This window comes from Chanodichthys erythropterus, chromosome 10 (genome assembly GCF_024489055.1).
Source record: "Chanodichthys erythropterus isolate Z2021 chromosome 10, ASM2448905v1, whole genome shotgun sequence".
Taxonomy (NCBI): Eukaryota; Metazoa; Chordata; class Actinopteri; order Cypriniformes; family Xenocyprididae; genus Chanodichthys; species Chanodichthys erythropterus.
Window position 1 is genome coordinate 27741731 of NC_090230.1, and position 14029 is coordinate 27755759.

General features: G+C 34.8%; 1 protein-coding gene across 4 annotated transcripts in view; it reads left to right on the forward strand.

Annotated features, from left to right (window-relative positions):
- Window positions 1-14029, forward strand: part of ampd2a (adenosine monophosphate deaminase 2a) — a 28471-nt gene that overhangs the window by 3846 nt on the left and 10596 nt on the right. For 2 of the 4 annotated variants that reach the window (XM_067396915.1, XM_067396912.1), the window contains exons 2-5: window positions 4354-4484; window positions 10102-10232; window positions 11521-11589; window positions 11669-11780. In XM_067396915.1, the coding sequence (XP_067253016.1) occupies window positions 4354-4484; window positions 10102-10232; window positions 11521-11589; window positions 11669-11780 (443 nt within the window). Of the gene's footprint in view, window positions 1-3118; window positions 3611-4353; window positions 4485-10101; window positions 10233-11520; window positions 11590-11668; window positions 11781-14029 lie in introns of those variants that run through there. The other 2 variants (XM_067396916.1, XM_067396913.1) reach the window with 2 other exon arrangements.

Below are 14029 nucleotides of genomic sequence, written 5' to 3' on the forward strand. Positions count from 1 at the left end.
GTCGGTTTTAGTATTTCATAATTTTCATAATTCATAATTTTGACGTTTTAATCTCATAACTTTTTAAGTCATAATTTTAATTAGTCATCTTATAAATAAGACTTAGTATGTGATGATTCCTAATGTATCTCATAATTATGATTTAGTATGTCAATTTTGACTTTTTATGTCAAAATGTCAACCTTTTGTCATAATTATATAAAAAAGTCAAAATTGTAACATGTCAGTTTTAGTATTTCATAATTTTTACTTTTTAGTCTAATAATAACTTTTTAAGTCATAATTTCAACTTATCATATAAATAGGACTTGTCAGAATTGTCAGAATTTCATCTTTTCATCTAATATGACTCATTAGATTTGTCATAATTTCAAATGATTTAATTTTATATTTTTTTTAGTCAATTTTGACTTTTTATTTCAAAATTGTTATATTTTCATAATTGACTTTTTATGTCATAATTTTGACATTAAAACATTAAATATCAAAATTGTGACTGTCAATTTTAGTATTTCGTAATGTCAATGCTTTAACGTCAGAATTTCAACTTTTTAATTTCATAATTATAACTTTAAGTCATAATTTCAACTTGTCATCTCATAAATAGGACTTATATTATGATTCCAAACTTGTCATAATAATCATAAAAATCATAGTCATAGTTTTTAATCTCATAATTATGATTTAGTATGTCAATTTCAACTTTTTATGTAGAAATGTCGAGGTTTTTTCATAATTATGACATTAAAAAGTCAAAATTGTGACTTAGTATGTCAATTTTAGTATCTTATAATTTTGACTTTTTAATCTCATAATTATAATTTTTTAAGTCATAATTCCGACATATCTCATAAACAGGACGCATAATGTCAGAATTTCAAATATGATTTATTTGTTTTGTATGTTATTACAATTTGTCATAATTTGAACTGTCATTTTTTTTAATATATTAGTATGTCAGTTTCGACTTTTTAATATCATAATTTTGAGACATGTTAGAATTTCTGCTTTTTAATGTCAGAATTTCCATGAAAATTTATAAAATATATCAAGTCAAAATCTGTTGTAAATAATAATATGGTTAAATACTATAAAATAATAAAAAGTTGCAATACTTGTAGTAATACTTAGCAGGTCAGTGAACAGTGAGGAAACTATATAAAATAAGAAACAAACCAGTGTCTGTTACTCTGTTTTAGAGCGCCATCTGCTGGATGGAGTGTTGCAGTCATTGGGCTGAAGGGTTATAGAGTTTAAAGGACAGTTAATCACAGAGATCAACCCGTGTCACACACGGAACTGTGTCTGCTGCGGTTATGATGCCTTTAAGACTCACACACACACACACAGATCTCTCATTAGTGGCACAATGTGTGTGTTCAGCCAATACCGTCACAGCTTCTAAATATGAACCCGTGTGTGTGAGTCTATAAACCTCAGTCTAGACACTCAGTTATAGACAATAACACAAGCCCATTCTCTCTCTGTGTGTGTTTAAGTTCACTTCACAGTTTATTGTGGTCAAGAACCGTCCAGTTAAAGACTGTCTGACTGAAATATAACAGTTTGTTTTGTTTTTAAGTGTCATTCAGTGGCGGGGCTTATCTTAAACAGTTTGTGATTGGTTGTTCAGAAATTAGAAGAAAATGTTTTTTATGCACAATTCGCTTAAAAATGCAAAAGTACCATATATTTCATAGATATATTTCACAGATACCTGCTGAATTAAATCCTTGTAAGGCAAGTCCATCTGATCGGCGGCCATCTTGGAAGCGCCCCTGAGCAGCTATTTGTCAAAAAGTGCAGCTCTATTCGAACACAGACAAAAATATTTGGTTAAAAACACCAAAGATATGAACACAGTTTTCAGAAAGTGATTCATTTTTATGTGCGTCATGTAAGATGTTCCTTTCTAGAAATCTAAAAATTAAATTTTTCCGGCTGGTTCAGTGAACATGTGTTCTGGCTCTCGATTAGCTCGTTCTACTGAGATGCGGGGCTACAGCCGCCATATTGAGAGCTTTGATTCCTCTCGTCCCCTAATAATGACTGAATAAACATTCAAGATAATGAGGTCATGTGTATGGAAGCCCATTTCTGCCAGATAAAAAAAAAAATCATGCTCTTGTAAATCATAATTATGACATTATAAAGTCAAAATGATGACATAAAAAGTGGCATAGAAAGTCATAATTTTAACTGTCAATTTCGACTGTTTATGTCAAAATTGACTAATTAATCTCATAATTATGACATAGCATGTCATAATTTCAACTTTGTTATAATAAATTCATAAATAGTCATAATTATGGCATAGAAAGTCATAATTTCAACTTTTTATTTACATTTTGAATTTGTGTCTATTTTGAAAATTTTATTTGACTTAGTATGTAAGTAGTTATTTTCAACCTTTTGTTATAATTATGACATAAAAATCATAATTATTGCATAGAAAGTCATCATTTTTAAAAATAAACTTTGTTAATTTTGAATTTTTGTCAATTTTGACTTTTTAATCTCATTATTATGGCTTAATATGCCATAATTTCAACTTTTCATCAATTTCGATTTTTCGATTTTGAACTTTTCATATCATAATTATGACTTTACATGTCAGTTGTCATAATCAAAACTTTTTGTCATAATTTCGATTTATGCCAGTTTTTACTTTGTAATCTCATAATTATGACAGTATTTCAGAATTTTATCTTTTAAATGTCATAACTAAGTAAATTTTGGCTTTTCATCTCATAAATATTACTTAATATGTTATAATTTTGATTTTTTAATTTCAACTTTTTGTCAATTATGTCATAATTTCAACATTTTGTCATAATTTTAACGTCAATTTTTACTTTTTAATCTCATAATTATGAGTTTATCATAATTTTGGCTTTTCATCTCATAAGCATTACTTAGTATGTCAGAATTTCAGAATTTTGTCAATTTACACTTTTTAATATCATAATTATGACATAGTATGTCAGAATTTTGAACTTTAGATAACTAAGTAAATTAGATTTTTCATTGTAATTGAATTTGTCATCATTTTGAACTTTTCACCTCATAAATATGACTCAGTATGTCATCATTTCAATTTATGTCAATTTTAACTCTCGTAATTATGATTTAGTTTGTCAGAATTTCGACTTTCTATCTCATAATTATTATTATAATATAGAATGTCATAATTTGTGCTGGTGTCATAATTATGATTTACCAAAGTATGATTTTCTTTGACTGTAATGGGCTTCCATCCTACTTTTGAGACACTCATTATTGAGTAGAGTTTCGTGTAGTACACACTACAGTAGTGCACAATACACTAGTGTTGCATTGCAGACGCAGCCACACACACACACACACACAGAGGTCTGTTCATGCTGGTTTTCCCAGGATTCCTCTGTAAACGCAGGAGTGGGTTGTGTTTAAGCACACAGTGGTGCGTCCCACCACTGACCCCCCCGCCTCCATCTGCAACGTGGTACGAGCCAAACGTCCCGACACACACTGAGAGAATCAGCTGCGGCGAGGCTGTGGGAGCAGAGACATACGCACATACAGTTGGACAGGAAGTGCTTTTTACCCTGAGCATCCCAACAGAGATCAGGTACTGCGTCCCGGAACCTCTGCATGTGGTTATGGGAAATTCTCACAGTGTGTGTGTGTGAGTATTTATTTTCACTGTCCTGAGATGTTTCGGTGGAATGTCGTGGAAAGCGTGTCACATGATCACGGTAGTGTCACATGACACTAGTCAAACTCTTCAGTGTTCAGACAGAAAGTTCTTGTTCATTTGACCGGTTTCAGTGTGAATCTCGATGAAATGTACAGAATGTGAGTGTTTGAGTTAAAGAAGAGTGTGTCACCTGTGCTGGATCCTAGTGAGTGTGTGTGAAGTGTGTGTGTTCGTGACACTGAGGGGCGTGTGTGTCATCTGCAGATGCGCCACAGACTTTAATAACTCCACACTGCTGTACTGTCGCCATGAACTTTAACCTTTCTGACAGTCTGATGGAATAAACAGTAGCAGGACAAACAGGAGCATCGAACATTTGATGTGCAGTAGTGATTGGTTGCCATGCGGTTGCTAGGGATTTTCTAGGTGATTGCTAGTATGTTGCTGAGTGTTTGCAAGGGCATTGCTAGTTTTTGCAATGTGGTTGCTAAGGAGTTGTGGCTGGTTGCCATGCTGTTGCTAGGGAGCTGTGTCTGGTTGCTATGCGCTTTCTTCCTGTCTGAAAAGTCTCTGTGACCTTCGGGTCGCTCCTTTGAGTTTTTTATGAATTTACTGAGACGGCACAATCATTATTAGCGTTATAATAAATGCACGAGTCTCTGTGTCGTCTGTAGATCTGTGTGCTTCTGCTGAGCAGAGGCCTCTGGTGTCCCAGCGCTCTCTGCCCGGCACCCCCGTCACCCACAAACACCTGCCCATCGACCTGCGCACATCCATGGACGGAAAATACAAGGAGATCGCTGAGGTGTGTAACCTGTTTGTGTTGTGTTGTGTGTAATATGAGTGTGTGTAACGTGTCTGTGTGTGTGTGTAACATCATTGTGTAACGCTCCTGTAACGTGCTTGTGTCTATGAATGGTGTGTCTGTGTAACTTGTGTGTGTGTAAGACACTTGTGTGTAATGTTTGTGTGGAACATGTGTGTGCAACACGTGTGTAATGTGTGTAACATGTTTTTTACATTTTTGTGTGTAATGTTTGCATCTTAGTTTTAACGTGTTTATAACATCTGTGTGTAATGCGTGTGTGTAATGTGTGTAATATGAGTGTATGTAGTGTGTGTGTGTGTGTGTGTGTGTAACTTGTATGTGTGTAAGTAACGTGTGTAACGTGTAATACGAGTGTGTGTAATGTGCATGTAACGTGTGTGTAATATGAGTGCGTGTAACGTGTGTGTGTGTGTGTAATGAGTGTGTGTAACGCTCGTGTAACGTGCTTATGTAATATGAGTGTGTAACGTGTGTGTGTGTGTGTGTAACGCTCCTGTAACGTGCTTGTGTCTATGAATGTTGTGTCTGTGTAACTTGTGTGTGTGTAAGTAATGTGTGTGTAATGTGTGTGTTTAATATGAGTGAGTGTAATGAGTGTGTGTGTGTATGTGTGTGTAACACACTTGTATAATGTATGTGTAACGTGTGTGTAATGTGTGTGTGTAACACTTGTGTAATGTGTGTAACATTTTTTACGTTTCTGTGTGTAACGTTTGCATCTTTGTTTTAACGCGTGTATAACATCTGTGCGTAACGTGTGTGTAATATGAGTGTGTGCAACGTGAGTGTGTGTGTAAAGCATGCGTGAAAAATAAGTGTGTGTGTGTGTAATATGAGAATGATTGTGTAATATGTGTGTGTGTGTGTGTGTGTGTAATATGAGTGTGTGTAGTGTGCATGTGTAATATCAGTGTGTATAACGTGTGTGTCTGTGTAACTTGTATGTGTGTAAGTAACGTGTGTAATGTGTAATATGACTGTGTGTGATGTGCATGTAACGTGTGTGTAATATAAGTGCGTGTGTGTGTGTAATGAGTGTGTGTAACGCTCGTGTAACGTGTTTGTGTAATATGAGTGTGTGTAACACATGTGTGTGTGTGTGTGTGTGTGTGTGTGTGTGTGTGTGTGTGTGTGTGTGTAATGAGTGTGTGTAACGCTCGTGTAACGTGTTTGTGTAATATGAGTGTGTGTAACACATGTGTGTGTGTGTGTGTGTGTGTGTGTGTGTGTAATGAGTGTGTGTAACACCAGTGTGTAACACTCGTGTAACGTGCTTGTGTAATATGAGTGTGTAATGTGCATGTAACGTATGAGTGTGTAATATGAGTGTTTGTGTGTGTGTGTGTGTGTGTGTGTGTGTGTGTGTGTGTGTGTGTGTGTGTGTGTGTGTGTAATGAGTGTGTGTAACACCAGTGTGTAACACTCGTGTAACGTGCTTGTGTAATATGAGTGTGTAATGTGCATGTAACGTATGAGTGTGTAATAAGAGTGTTTGTGTGTGTGTGTGTGTGTGTAATGAGTGTGTGTAACACCAGTGTGTAACACTCGTGTAACGTGCTTGTGTAATATGAGTGTGTAATGTGCATGTAACGTATGAGTGTGTAATATGTGTGTGTGTGTGTGTGTGTGTGTGTGTGTGTGTAATGAGTGTGTGTAACACCAGTGTGTAACACTCGTGTAACGTGCTTGTGTAATATGAGTGTGTAATGTGCATGTAACGTATGAGTGTGTAATATGAGTGTTTGTGTTTGTGTGTGTGTGTGTGTGTGTGTGTGTGTAATGAGTGTGTGTAACACCAGTGTGTAACACTCGTGTAACGTGCTTGTGTAATATGAGTGTGTGCAACACGTGTGTAATGTGTGTAAAGTTTTTTATGTTTCTGTGTGTAACGTTTGCATCTTTGTTTTAACGTGTGTATAACATCTGTGTGTAACGCGTGTGTGTAATGTGCGTGTAATATGAGTGTGTGGAACGTGAGTGTGTGTGTGTCTGTGTAATGTGTGTGTGTGTGTGTGTAAAGTGTGTGTGAAAATTAAGTGTGTGTAATGTGTGTGTGTGTTTAATGTGTGCATTAGGGGTGGTTAATCTGTCTGATTTCCCGATTCGATTCGATTACGATTATTGAAGTCCCGATTCGATTACAGTCGATTTTCGATTATTAACGATTCTCGATTAGCGATTATTGATTTTCCATTTCACAACAGTAAACGAAAATACACTACAAAGTGATTGCAGTATTAAAAAAAAAGTCAGCTACTGAATTACTTAACTCTTTCATTGAGTAACAACAACTCAAAGCACTTTCTGTGTCTTGTAGTTATAACTTCAGAATTATTTGTATGTAGCTTATGTTCTGTAGAACACAGAAATGAATACATCACATTGTGTTGTGACTCATCAAGTTGAACTAAACAATAACAAATAAATGAAAGGCTTATTTCCTTTAGGAAGTAGATCAGAACCAACATACTGTAGAAATTGGACAATTTTCTTCTAGAAAGACAATGTGTTCAGGTGGAGGAAGACTGCAGGTTGCAGTCGAAACATGTCAAGGTAAAGAAAAAGTTTCGGTGGTTTAAATCGGCGCTTGTGACTTAAAGTCGAGTGCTTTTACTGTAATTTAGGCAGGCGCGCTCATAATAGAAGCGATTGAGAGCGCGGCTCATGGTTGCATAGCAACGACAGACGCCACTGGAGCGAAAGCGCATTGGAAAGGAGAATGCGGCGCGGACGCGATATGTGAATGCCCCTTAGAACGGCGACTTTTTCTTTGCATATCAGACAGGTAGCAACTAGAGAATAAGAATAATTTAGCGGGCCGGATTATGTTTTATTTTTGAGATCAGTTGCGGGCCGGCAGTTTGAGACCACTGATCTAACGTCTTTGCTGCTTACTTGGCGGCCACGGCCAGTGCAGCTGGCATCCAACTTAAAGGTGCATTGCTGCCCCCTACAGTACTGGAGTGTGAAACAGATTAGTGGGGGAAAAAAACAGATGATGACTGCGTGCGTGGCGGTGGGTGGTGGGCCGGCCCGCCGGCCGTCCTGTGATTCTCCAAATCACACAGATGGCCAGTCCGCCCCTGGCTGGGTGGATCGGTTGGTTGCTCGTTCCTGGTTCTTCCATTTTACACACCTGCTCTGGCTGCCGTTACACGCGCTTGCTAACTGGAACTGGGCGCGTTCGTGACGTTCAACTCCCGGTATAACATTTTTTACAAAATAAAATAATGCAAAAAAAATAAAATAAATAAATAAAAAATCGATTTTTGAAAATTTAATAATCGATTCATACTCGTCCATAACATACTCGCGATTAATCAATAATCGATTTTTTTCACCACCCCTAGTGTGCATTATGAGTGTGTGCAACACTCATGTGTAATGCGTGTAACATAATATTTATAATATTTCTGTGTAACGTCTGTGTAATATGAGTGTGTGTAACGTGTGTGTAACATGTCTGTGTGTAACGTGTGTGTGTGTGTAATATGAGTATGTGTAACGTGTGTGTAACGTCTGTGTAACGTGTGTGTGTAATATGAGTATGTGTAACGTGTGTGTAACGTCTGTGTGTGTGTGTGTGTGTGTGTGTGTGTGTAATATGAGTATGTGTAACGTGTGTGTGTGTAACGTGTGTGTGTAATATGAGTATGTGTAACGTGTGTGTAACGTCTGTGTGTGTGTGTGTGTGTGTGTGTGTGTGTAATATGAGTATGTGTAACGTGTGTGTGTGTAACGTGTGTGTGTAATATGAGTATGTGTAACGTGTGTGTAACGTGTGTGTAACGTGTGTGTGTGTGTGTGTGTAATATGAGTATGTGTAACGTGTGTGTAACATGTCTGTGTGTAACGTGTGTGTGTGTGTGTTATATGAGTATGTGTTACGTCTGTGCGTAACCTGTGTGTGTGTGTGTGTAATATGAGTATGTGTAACGTGTGTGTAACATGTCTGTGTGTAACGTGTGTGTGTGTGTGTGTGTGTGTGTGTGTGTGTAATATGAGTATGTGTAACGTGTGTGTAACATGTCTGTGTGTAACGTGTGTGTGTGTGTGTGTGTGTGTAATATGAGTATGTGTAACGTGTGTGTAACATGTCTGTGTGTAACGTGTGTGTGTAATATGAGTATGTGTAACGTGTGTGTAACATGTCTGTGTGTAGTGTGTGTGTGTGTGTGTGTGTGTGTGTGTGTAATATGAGTATGTGTAACGTGTGTGTAACATGACTGTGTGTAACGTGTGTGTGTGTGTGTGTGTGTGTGTAATATGAGTATGTGTAACGTGTGTGTAACATGTCTGTGTGTAACGTGTGTGTGTAATATGAGTATGTGTAACGTCTGTGTGTAACGTGTGTGTGTGTGTGTGTGTGTGTGTAATATGAGTATGTGTAATGTGTGTGTAACATGTCTGTGTGTAACGTGTGTGTGTAATATGAGTATGTGTAACGTCTGTGTGTAACGTGTGTGTGTGTGTGTGTAATATGAGTATGTGTAACGTGTGTGTAACATGTCTGTGTGTAACGTGTGTGTGTGTGTGTGTGTGTGTGTAATATGAGTATGTGTAACGTCTGTGTGTAACGTGTGTGTGTATGTGTGTGTAATATGAGTATGTGTAATGTGTGTGTAACATGTCTGTGTGTAACGTGTGTGTGTGTAATATGAGTATGTGTAACGTGTGTGTAACATGTCTGTGTGTAACGTGTGTGTGTGTGTGTGTGTGTGTGTAATATGAGTATGTGTAACGTGTGTGTAACATGTCTGTGTGTAACGTGTGTGTGTGTGTAATATGAGTATGTGTAACGTGTGTGTAACATGTCTGTGTGTAACGTGTGTGTGTGTGTGTAATATGAGTATGTGTAACGTGTGTGTAACATGTCTGTGTGTAACGTGTGTGTGTGTGTGTAATATGAGTATGTGTAACGTGTGTGTAACATGTCTGTGTGTAACGTGTGTGTGTGTGTGTGTAATATGAGTATGTGTAACGTGTGTGTAACATGTCTGTGTGTAACGTGTGTGTGTGTGTGTGTGTGTGTGTGTGTAATATGAGTATGTGTAACGTGTGTGTAACATGTCTGTGTGTAACGTGTGTGTGTGTGTGTGTGTGTGTGTGTGTGTGTGTGTGTGTAATATGAGTATGTGTAACGTGTGTGTAACATGTCTGTGTGTAACGTGTGTGTGTGTGTGTGTGTGTGTGTGTGTGTGTGTGTAATATGAGTATGTGTAACGTGTGTGTAACATGTCTGTGTGTAACGTGTGTGTGTGTGTAATATGAGTATGTGTAACGTGTGTGTAACATGTCTGTGTGTAACGTGTGTGTGTGTGTAATATGAGTATGTGTAACGTGTGTGTCTGTGTAACCTATGTGTGTGTAAGTAATGTGTGTGTAATATGAGTGTGTGTAACACCGGTGTGTAATGTGTGTAACGTGCATGTGTAATATGAGTGTGTGTAACGGGGGTGTGTGTGTGTGTGTGTGTGTGTGTGTTTAACGTGTGTGTGTTTAATTTGTGTGAGTGTTGTGTAATGTGTGTCTAACATGTTCATGTAACGTGTGTGTGTGTGTGTGTGTGTGTGTGTGTGTGTGTGTGTTGTAGGAGCTGCTGGCGAGGAGTCTGACGGACAGCGACATGCGTTGTGCTCCGTACGAGTTTCCTGAAGAGAGTCCCATAGAACAGCTGGAGGAGAAACGCCACCGTCTGGAGCGACAGATCAGTCAGGACGTCAAGTAAAAAACACACACACACACACACACACACACACACACACACTGCATCCTAACCTGGTTTAATGCAATTAACTCATTTTCCCATACGCTCTGAAAGTGAGTCTAATCAGAATGTATTTGATGTTTAATGTTCATTATGTGAAGTGTGACTGAGATTCATCAATAGCATTAATACATTAATAATTGATCATAACTGTATAACAAGAAAAAATACTGTGGAATTACAATAGTATTTTTTAATATAAATATTATATATATATATATATTATATATATATATGAATAGTAATAAATATTCTTTATGAATTAAATACCAAATTATAAAATTAGTAATAAATTAAATATTATTAACATTAACAAATATTACCCATATTTAAAAATATAATTTAATATTATTAATACTGGTATTTAGTCAATTTAATCTACACAATGACAGACTCAAGTTAAAGTTCTGTCATATCATTACCCAAATAACAAAACCCCAATTAATTACAATAATAAAGTACAATATATTAGTCAAAAAATATAAAATTATAACAATAATAATACTACATAAATACATAATAATAAATACATAAAACATTCTAATGATATTTATAATATTTTTTATTTTTTATTATTAATAAACTATTTTTAATGTATTTATTAAAATAAACTTATAATTTAAGTAAAGTAAATGTATAAAATGTGAAGCTAAAGATCATCAGACGGATTCAAACGGATTCAAACGGATCACTCAACGTTCATGATTCCATAAAAAGAATCAGTTCAGAAGAGTCATTTGTGTGTGAATCAGTCGACGCCGCTGTATATCCGTCAGTGGTGTGGGAAAAACTCTGCAGAGTACTTCAACAGTCTTATATTCACTCAAAATAACAGGTGGAGAACGGTTAATGTTTGTGTTTTCCTGGATGTTGCTCACAGAAGCGTTTGTAATCGCGCTGCACCTGCTCAGGCGTTCTGTTTGTGATCTGTGTGAATTCTTTGCTTCGAACACACTGACCCAAAACACCCCGACAAACAGCGCAGACGCTCACAATCACAGAGTTTGGCTGCGTTTCATCCGTTTGTGTGGGTGTGTTTGGGTTTGTGTCGCTTACAGATGCTTAAACACACTCTTTCTGCTCGACGGAGAGTTTCAGATTCTCTCTGCTGCATTTAAGTGAAAGTGCTTTACAGAAATCAACCAGAGTGATTCATACTGTCTTCTCTCGTGTGTGTGTGTGTGTGTGTGTGTGTGTGTGTGTGTTACTCACCCAAATCTGCTGCTTTGCCTCACGTCCTTCAAGGCTTGAGCCTGAGATTCTGCTGCGAGCCAAACAAGACTTCATGAAAATAGACAGCGCAGCCGACCTGGAGTGAGTCTCTGCCGTCCGTCCGTCTGTTTGTCTCTCTGTCCGTCTCTGTCCGTCTCACATGACATGTGTCCGTCTGCAGGAGTCTGAAGGACAGTCAAGAGGACGCGGTCAGCCAGCATCACATGGAGCGCGAGATGCTCGTTGAGAAAGAGTTCCAGCGCGTGTCCATCTCAGGAGAGGAGAAGTGTGGGGTGAGAACGAGAGAAACACACTTCACACTGTGTGAAAACATGACAATAAACCAACAATGAATGATAGTCTACAGCTCTTATTAATCTGTGCTAATGTTTGCACACTCACACACTGATGCTTTTCAACAAGTTACAGTGTCATTTCATTACTTAATTTAAAACATGAATACATACTTTAATAGTATAAAAATAACCCTAAAACACTGATCAAAACAGTTAAAAGTAATAATAAAAGTAATATTATTGAAATTATTAATGAGATGTAAAACAAATCAAGTTGATTTTTGTATTATGTATTAGCATGATTTTTATAATGGAAATTAGAATGATTTTTATTTTTAGGATAATTAGTATGATTTTTGTACTGGAAAACACAGAATTACTTAAAATAAAACGATAAATTTAAAGCCTTCCATGTAATATTAAAATTTGTTATCAGATATACAAATATTCTAATATTAAAATCAGCCGTTCACGTTTTTCACTTTTAAATTTATTAAGTTTATGATGGAAATGTACATTTCTATACTAATGGATTTTTACAAGTTAAAGTATAAATTCATATCAGTTAAAGTTTTTTATTATTTAACTCAAAATATGAATAAATATTTTAATAGTATATAAATAATATGAAAACACTGATCAAAACAATCAATTAAAAATCAGTATTAAATTCTATTGTCTCAAGATATTCAATTTTCTAAGTTTTTGCTAAGGTTCAATTCTATTATCTCAAGATATTTATTTCTATTATCTAAAGATATTCAATTCTATTGCCTCAAGATGTTCAATTCTGTTATCTCAAGATACTCAATTCTCTAAGTCTTCACTAAGGTTAAATTCTATTATCTCAAAATATTCAATTCTCTTAAGTTTTCTGTTTTTAATTTATTATCTCAATATATTAAGTTCTATTATCTCAAGATATTCAATTCTATTATCTCAAGATATTCAATTCTCTAAGTTTTCACTAAGGTTAAATTCTATTATCTCAAGATATTCAATTCTATTATCTCAAGATATTCAATTCTGTTAAGTTTTCTGTTTTTAATTTATTATCTCAATATATTAAGTTCTATTATCTCAAGATATTCAATTCTATTATCTCAAGATATTCAATTCTCTTAAGCTTTCTGTTTTTAATTTATTATCTCAATATATTAAGTTCTATTATCTCAAGATATTCAATTCTATTATCTCAAGATATTCAATTCTCTAAGTTTTCACTAAGGTTAAATTCTATTATCTCAAGATATTCAATTCTATTATCTCAAGATATTCAATTCTCTTAAGTTTTCTGTTTTTAATTTATTATCTCAATATATTAAGTTCTATTATCTCAAGATATTCAATTCTATTATCTCAAGATATTCAATTCTCTAAGTTTTCACTAAGGTTAAATTCTATTATCTCAAGATATTCAATTCTATTATCTCAAGATATTCAATTCTCTTAAGTTTTCTGTTTTTAATTTATTATCTCAATATATTAAGTTCTATTATCTCAAGATATTCAATTCTATTATCTCAAGATATTCAATTCTCTAAGTTTTCACTAAGGTTAAATTCTATTATCTCAAGATATTCAATTCTATTATCTCAAGATATTCAATTCTATTATCTCAAGATATTCAATTCTGTTAAGTTTTCTGTTTTTAATTTATTATCTCAATATATTAAGTTCTATTATCTCAAGATATTCAATTCTATTATCTCAAGATATTCAATTCTCTTAAGCTTTCTGTTTTTAATTTATTATCTCAATATATTAAGTTCTATTATCTCAAGATATTCAATTCTATTATCTCAAGATATTCAATTCTCTAAGTTTTCACTAAGGTTAAATTCTATTATCTCAAGATATTCAATTCTATTATCTCAAGATATTCAATTCTCTTAAGTTTTCTGTTTTTAATTTATTATCTCAATATATTAAGTTCTATTATCTCAAGATATTCAATTCTATTATCTCAAGATATTCAATTCTCTAAGTTTTCACTAAGGTTAAATTCTATTATCTCAAGATATTCAATTCTATTATCTCAAGATATTCAATTCTCTTAAGTTTTCTGTTTTTAATTTATTATCTCAATATATTAAGTTCTATTATCTCAAGATATTCAATTCTATTATCTCAAGATATTCAATTCTCTAAGTTTTCACTAAGGTTAAATTCTATTATCTCAAGATATTCAATTCTATTATCTCAAGATATTCAATTCTATTATCTCTAAGATAAATTTAAAGTGT